The sequence below is a fragment of the Vitis vinifera genome, chromosome 1, assembly GCF_030704535.1.
Source record: "Vitis vinifera cultivar Pinot Noir 40024 chromosome 1, ASM3070453v1".
NCBI classification, from domain to species: domain Eukaryota; kingdom Viridiplantae; phylum Streptophyta; class Magnoliopsida; order Vitales; family Vitaceae; genus Vitis; species Vitis vinifera.
Genome location: NC_081805.1, coordinates 1,334,631 through 1,342,594, shown reverse-complemented (window position 1 = coordinate 1,342,594; position 7,964 = coordinate 1,334,631). Strand labels below are relative to the sequence as shown.

The window sequence follows — 7,964 nt, the reverse complement described above, 5'->3', positions numbered from 1 at the left end:
AATTGTTTGGAGGATTTGTAGGATATAAGATAATTACACTTTTGTTTCAAGATAAAAATAATATATTTTTGAAAAATAATTATATTATAATTCATATCCTTTTTCCATTTTTATAATTATAAAAATAATATTTATCAAATATACAAAATTAAGATATCATTTTTTTTAATCTAAATCTTTATTTTCATTTTAATTAAAAAAAAGTAGATGTGATATAATAAAATTTTTACATATAAATTTCAATTTGATTAGGAGAGTGAAATAAAACAACAAAATTCTACACAATCTACTTCTATTTTTTCTTTCTCAAATAATTTTACTATTAGTAGATAATTATAGAATTATTGATAAAAATAGATTGACGTCAAAATTCAAATAATTATTTGAATTTAAATTTAATTTTTTTAATTTAAGAAATAACAATTTTATAATTATGACATGTGTCATGAAACCGAGTCTATGGTTTTTTTTATGCTTATTAATGCCCTACTTCTATACCTAGCTTTGATGTAATTTTGTATAAGATTATGATCGAAAGTAAAAAATCTCATTTAAATGGAATTATTATTTTAGTTTTTCAAAAGTTTAGAAAATATTATGTGAAAAATCATATTTAAATAGGATATATATATGTTTACTAACATTTTAGGAAAAAACCTTATCAAAGATATCATGTTTGATTAGGTAATACTTATCAATAATTTAATCATAGATTTATTATTAAATATTAAGAAATAAATTTAATTATATATTAGTTATAATTAAATAATGATGGTTGGTTTTTAGATTTTATTTTTAAAAATAAATTATAAAATTAAAATTATTCTGATTGACAATTTTGTTATTTTCTTACTAATAAGATATAATTTACTTATTTGAGTCTTATTCGTTTTAAGATAATTTTAGATTTCATCAAATTTGAGTCTTATTGGTTTCAAGACCATCTAGAATTTATTTGGTTTGGGTTATTTTTGTAAAATTTAAAGTAAATATATATTTATAATTTCTATAATATTTTAGAATGAAATTTTTTATTCTTGTTGAAAAGAAATCCTAATTTGATGCCGAGAAAACATAGGAATTCTCGAATGAAATCACTGTTTGAATAGGATTGAACTACAATTTAGACATCTATAAATTAGGGAACCCTGAAACCAGAAAATCACATGCACCAAGTATGAAGAAGAAGCAGGCCAGAAAATCACACGCGCCGACTGAGAAGAACAATACAGTTTCAATCGCTGATGAGTTAGTTTTTGAAATACTCACCTACATTCCCGTCAAATCTCTACTCCAATTCAGGAGTGTTTGCAAGAGCTGGCGGTCTATGATCTCCGACCCATCGTTCGTTGAGGCCCATCAATCCCGTTCAGCCACCACTCTCCTCATCTCCTTCCCGGACACGCGCCGCCCTAGCGGGAGGCGTCATCTCTTCTCCATAAGCGATGGAGAAGCGCGCCAACTCTCCGGATTCTCTCACTGGAATAATTCTCAGTCCGTAAACGGTTTGATTTGTATCTACGAGCAGCTTGTTCCTTCCTCTCCGAAACTATCCTTTCGCGTGATTGTCTGCAACCCCAGCACTGGAGAACGCGTGACTCTTCCACCCACACACTTCTCAAAGGCAGACTTCTCTTTTTGCCACCAGAACATCTCTCTAGGGTTCGACCCGTCCACCAAGACCTACAAAATACTAAGGGCATGGTGGGGAAGGTACGGGGGCCCCATACATGAGATTTTCACTCTAGGCAGCCACGCATGGAGAATCATCAAAGATGACCCAGAATATGCGTTGGAAACAAAGGGGATTTGCCTCAACGGAACCATATATTGGGCCGCAACTTTTGATTTATCGAAAGACAATTCTAGCTTTGTCGTCATGAAGAACAGAGTGATAGCATTCGACGTCGGAGAAGAGAAGTTCCGATCTGTTCCCGTCCCTCCGGAAGCCCCCATATGGGAAAAATACAAATCGAACATCATACAAATCGGTGGGCACATGGCCATTGCAGGCTGCCCAGGCCCCAGAGGTGGCGACAAGCATTAGTACTGCTATGGTAGTCTGGAAATTGGAGGATTCTGTAAATGGGGTTTGGAGCCAGAACAGAATTCTGCTGCCCGAATGTTGGATACACAGGCCGGTACCAAACCCAAGATTTCGTCGTTTTTTCGTTGCTTCCAGTGATGGTGGTAAGATTTTGCTGATTCCCAGCGGGTTTTTCAGAGACTTTTCATTGTTTCAGTGTAACATAGAGGAAGGGTGTTTGTGGAGGGAGGCTATACATCGGCCACCTCATGATGATTGGGTTTCTCGTTCTTTATCAATTGTTAGTTCTCGTCAAGTCTGTGAGTATGTGGAAAGTCTTGTATCTTTGAAGGAAATTTGCAGGTTGTAGTGGTTTTGATTCTGTTCTTTCTGAGAGGTAGTTGGTTTAATGTTTGTTCATCTCAGACCCATATATATTGACAAAGAATCAACCCTTTTTATTCCAATAAAATAATTTCAATTAGTTGTTATGATTAATTATAGCTCTGTAGTCTCTACAAATCCTCAATGTTGACTTGTTTTGGTGTTGATACTTTGCCATGCATAGCGAAACTTAAGTGAGAGAAAATGATGATGAGAATACAAGTAAAGTTCATTATTTGCTTGTATATTTATAATAAGGAAAAAATTAGAAAATAATTTTAAAAAGTTGAAAAATTACTTGTTTGAAGAAAGTTATGCTATGTTTGATTCTAAAAAAATTTGAGGGAAAAAACAATATAAAGGAAAATAAAAAATAGATTAAAAATCGATAAATTATTTTTTTTGTTACTTCACATTCATTTTATTTATTTTAACTCATCAATTTAAAGATTAAATAATTTAAAAATACATAAGTTTTTAATTAGTTTTAATTATATTTTATTTTCTTTTATATTTTTCATAATACAATCAAATATTAAAAAAATAATTTTCCTTTACATTTTTTTCTTTCCTTAGTATTTTTCGGAAACCAAACATAACCTTGAGATCTCATCGACAACACAAGAACTTTGAAATATTAATTTAAGTTCATTTACTCTTGTAAATGAAGTGAGGCTCAAGCTTATCACCCCAATTTTAGTTTCATTCTCATATACTGCCATACTGCCTTGCCACACTGTCATAACTTGACATGGGTTTCTCCCATGATTGAGTGGTTTCTTGCATTGAAACATTTACTCACACTGTGCATGATTCGTCATTGTAAAGCATCAACACTTGAATTTCAAAAGGTGTCTCTTTTTCTACAAATTGATGAACATCAATTTCCCTTATGCTATGTTTGGTTTCAAAAAAGAAAAAGAAACATTAAAGAAATTATATTTTTATGTTTGGTTTTAGTATAAAAAATAAGTTATATTATTAAAATTAGTTAAAAACTTTATATTATTTAATATTTATATAAAAAAATTAAAATAAGCAAAATTATTTTGAAGTAGCATATAAATCTATTTTTTTATTTTCCTTCTCTAATTTATTCATTCTAATTTTATTTTTTTTTCCTCGTATTTTTTCTCAAATTTTTTGGGAGCCAAATATATTCTTAGGCTTCATGTGCGAGCAATAGTTGGGTTGCTCCTATGTATGATCCTGAGTATCTAAGGATGAAAGTTGATTAATATTTGTTTAAGTTATAGAGACCTGGTAGCTTTCTTGCTTCGATTCTCTTCTTCCAAACACATTATCAAATTTCAAATAGATAATAAGAATGAAAAATCAATTCTATCTCACATTGTTAATGTGCTCAGAGATTGTTTTTTTAGAATAAAAATAGAAACAAGAAAGTTATGGAAACAAAATTTCGCACTTGGTAAGATTTTGGTTCATTTTTATATAATATTTTGATTCATTTTTATTATATTATTTATATTCTTATTGTTTTTGTATGGAACACAAGTTCTTTACATTCCATATGCAGTAGTAGGAATAGAAGTAAAAGTAAATTAAACTACTATTTGAAAGAGAGAAATCAAAACCATTAGGTTATGTTTGGTTCTAAAAAAAAACTAAAATAAATGATAAAAAAATAATTTTTTAATATTTTATTTTATTATGAAAAATATAAAAAAAAATGAAATATAATTAAAATTAGTAAGAAATTTATACATTTTAGAATTATTTAATCTTTATATAATAGAGAAAAATAAGTGAAATAAATTTTAAAAAATATAAAAATAATTTATTAACTTTGAATCTAGTAATTTTTTTTTATTTCCCTCGCATTTTCTATCAAAATTTTCAAAAATTAAGCATAATTCTTGAAAATAATTTTGAATTATTTTAAGAAATAAACAAAATTATTATTATTATTATTATTATTATTATTTTAACTTATTCTTTGAGAAGATATAACACAAAATTTTTCAATTTTAGATTTGTTCTAAAACATTATCTATTTTGAGACCAACATATTTTCTAGTTAAAAAAAAATAAAGATTGTTTTAAAAATAATCTTTAAAATCATTCCCAAATTTATTACCATGAGTATATGGAGGGATTAACGTGGAACATTATAGACTATCATGAGTACATTGACAATTTTATTATAGCCTAAAAGGTATATCTCAATTTTTATTGAAAACTTAAAAGTTATTTTTGGTTCTCGGGAAATACTAAGAAATAAAAAAATGTAAAAGAAAATAATTTTTTTATATTTGATTATGCTATGAAAAATATCAAAGAAAATCAAATATAATTAAAACTAACTAAAAACTTATGTATTTTTAAATTATTTAATCTTTAATGAGTTAAAATAAATAAAATAAGTTTAAAGTAAAAAAAAAAAAATTTATCAATTTTAATCTATTTTTTATTTTTATTTTTATTTTTTCTTTTGTATTTTCTTTTTCTTATATTTTCCTTCAAATTTTATAAGAATCAAACATAAGGAAAAGGTTGTTGCGTAATCAACGGAAATCATACAAGTATAGAAAGGGTTGGTATGGGCTAAGGTGTTAAAATTAAGTTAAAAATATTTTTGAAAAACTCCTTCAACACTTGCAAAATTCTCTAAAAAAGAGCATGTGATATGATAAAATTTATACAAATGAATTTTAATTATGAAATTATAAAAATAAGGAAATAGTCAACAAATTTATAGTCAAGGGAGAGGAAATGTGGATACATTATTCTATGCTATTCTTTAAAACAAAAATAAAAGGAATGTGGGTGTAGTCAACAAATTTTTATTTTATTTTATTTTTATTTTTTATAAATGCCCAGCTTCTCATGATTGAAGTATAATTTTTTTTTTAATTTTAATTTCATAAGAGCTAAAAATGTCAACTAAAAAGAATTATTATTTTAAGTTTCTAAAAATTTAAGAAATATTATTTCAAAGAAATTCTATTTCCTAAAATTTGGAGTCTTGAGGAATTTGAAACCGCCTTCAATCCTTTTATCAATGTAGATGGTTCCGTGTTGGTGTTCGTCTCTAAGACTGCATGATAGGTGTTTGAGAAAATGGCTGAGGGTATGAAAATTATTCTGGAATTTGGGATAAGATGAACTGTGAAGTGTGAAGGAAATAGAAGAAGACCGAGAAGGAAATTAGGATTTGATATTGATACTGACAGAATAGAGGAATTCTTTATGATTTGAAAGTCCTATTTCAATATAAAATTGCAGAGCTCGATTTCTAGTACATTCAACCAGAAAACCATCATGGTTAAGGATTACGAAATTTCCGACTTGCCTATAGAAATCATTCATCACGTCATGTTCTTTTTGCCAGTAACAGATGCCATTCATATTAGTGTGTTGTCAAAAAGATTCAATCATGCATGGCGAACCTTTCAGGTTATGGAATTTGATCAAGTGTTGTTCTTCACGAAGAACAAAGGGACAGCCAACCAGTCGCAAGCGAGTGTATATGGAGGGAAATTCATTCAGAAAGCGATGTTGATGCGATTCTCCAACTACATGGACGATTTTCTTCGTCGTCGGGAACCAGACATTTTTCCGAAAAAGTTTAAGCTTCGAACTCTTTGCGTTCCCAACATAGACAGATACATCGATTTTGCTTTAGAGAAGCGTGTCCAGGATATGGAAGTAAACTACGCTTTTCTTGGTACGCCCTTACCCATCCATTCAAGCATTTTTGTTGCCAAATCAATAAGAGTTTTGAAGTTGACAGGCTTGGACTTGGGTCTTCAAGATTTGATTCTAAGCGACTCTTTGATTGAGGAATTGAGCCTCAACGACTGTTGTGTGCCCGAAACCATTAGGGTTCTTAGTGAGAAACTGTTGTTGTTAAAGTTGGCAAACTGCATGAAACTACGAGACATCGAGATTGATGCACCAAATCTTCAATCTTTTACATATGATGGCGGATGTGAACCATGTGAGATCAATGTGGGTGCTCTTGAATCTCTAAAATCCCTATCATTGAAGAACACACTTATCACAGATAGTTGGATTGAAGAGAATGTTTTAAAATTTATCAGTCTTCAAAATTTGTCGATTAATGGGTGCAGAAATTTGAAGAAAGTTAAGATCGCTCATGGAAAGCTCAAGAACTTTGAATTTGTTGATTTTGGTAATAAAGTGGAGCTCGAGCTCAAGCTCATCACCCCAAGTCTAGTTTCATTCTTCTATACTGGCATACTGCCCTTGCATACTGTCATAACTTCAACTCAATTCAAAGCTAGGCTCTCCTTGACACAGATTTCTGCCACCATTGAATGGTTTCTTGCATTGAGACATTTACTCGTACCCTTCAATCATTGTAAGGTATTAACCCTTGAATTCAAAAAGGTACGTCTTCTTGTCTTCTTCAACAAATTGATTTTCAATTTCTATGCGACAGTAGTAAAGTTCCTTACAACTTTTTGTTTGTGATTTATAAAGCAAGTGGTATTCCCAGAAGAACTGAAAGACAAATGGATTGCCCCTATGTTTGGTCTCAAACATTTGAGGGTAGAAGTCAATTCATGTTCAGTGAGTTATAGAGACTTGGTGGCTTTCTTGCTTCAACTTTCTCCTCATCCAAACACATTGTCAATTGTTCAAAGCTTCTATTATCGAGATGTTGTAGAAAGGGTCATCAAGGTAATGCAAAGCCATAACGGTCATGAATTTTGTTCATCATGTTACCTACTTTTCAATACAAGTTTAACATATTTGGCATTTTTCTGGTTTGATTTTTAGTTCAAATATGTGAAGAAAGTAGCAGAAGAGGACTCATCTTGCTGCAAACACCTTCCGGTGAAGTGTTGGCGACATTATTTGACAAACATCATAATGGAAAACTTTGAAGATACAGATGACAAAGAGAGTTTAGTTATGTTTTTCAAGGATAATATGAAGATGTTGGATGAGAAATTAATTATATCCCACATTCATTAATGTGTTTAAGATTGTTTTTTATTCTTCGTTTTAAAAATAAAATTTCATCCTTGTTAGGATTTTGATTCAAACCCTAATAAAAGTGAGTTTTGATTTTCATAAGAATAAGATTTTTTATTTATTCTGATTTTATTTCTAATAAATAATTCAAGTATGGTGTCGAATGGATAAAGGAATGATTTCATATTTTCACATCTGATTGACGATGAGATAAGATAAATTATAAATATAAAAAAATTAAAATATTAAAGAAATTTGTAATTATTGTTGTACTTGGGTGCTACTGCTTCCTTAATGATGTGAAATTCATATTTGAATGAGATTGAACTATAATTTAGACATAAATTAGGTAACCATAAAATCTTTTTTATTTAGCTAAATAATTAAACCCCCAATATAGTTTGTTTTGACCATTTCTTTATTCTTATTTATTTAAATATTTATTACATGGGTATTCAATATTGCCTTAAAGTTGTAATCTACTGAAGCTATTCATAAATACTTATAATAAAGAGTTGTTGTAGATAATAATTTTAAAATTTTTTATTATCTACGCATTAAAAAAATAGGGTGTAAGATAATTATACTT

General features: G+C 29.2%; 2 protein-coding genes across 2 annotated transcripts; both read left to right on the top strand.

Moving 5' to 3' along the window:
• The first annotated feature begins 872 nt into the window (after nucleotides 1–872).
• LOC104879102 (F-box protein At5g65850) lies at nucleotides 873–2,483 on the top strand. Its single transcript, XM_010650648.3, is given in 2 exon segments — nucleotides 873–2,044; nucleotides 2,046–2,483. Coding segments are annotated over 2 exon segments (1,218 nt in total). The 5' UTR covers nucleotides 873–1,177; the 3' UTR covers nucleotides 2,397–2,483.
• A 3,209-nt stretch (nucleotides 2,484–5,692) lies between these two features.
• On the top strand, nucleotides 5,693–7,375 carry LOC104879376 (putative FBD-associated F-box protein At5g56690). Its single transcript, XM_010652043.3, has 3 exons — nucleotides 5,693–6,784; nucleotides 6,878–7,078; nucleotides 7,178–7,375. Exons 1-3 carry the CDS (start codon nucleotides 5,693–5,695, stop codon nucleotides 7,373–7,375), a joined length of 1,491 nt encoding a protein of 496 aa, XP_010650345.3.
• The last annotated feature ends 589 nt before the right edge of the window (nucleotides 7,376–7,964 follow it).

Coding starts and splice junctions, on each gene's coding strand:
- LOC104879376 (XM_010652043.3), top strand. CDS start 5,693: ATGGTTAAGGATTACGAAATTTCCGACTTGCCTATAGAAATCATTCAT. Junction 6,785..6,877: donor TAACCCTTGAATTCAAAAAG/GTACGTCTTCTT, acceptor TGATTTATAAAG/CAAGTGGTATTCCCAGAAGA. Junction 7,079..7,177: donor TTGTAGAAAGGGTCATCAAG/GTAATGCAAAGC, acceptor TTTGATTTTTAG/TTCAAATATGTGAAGAAAGT.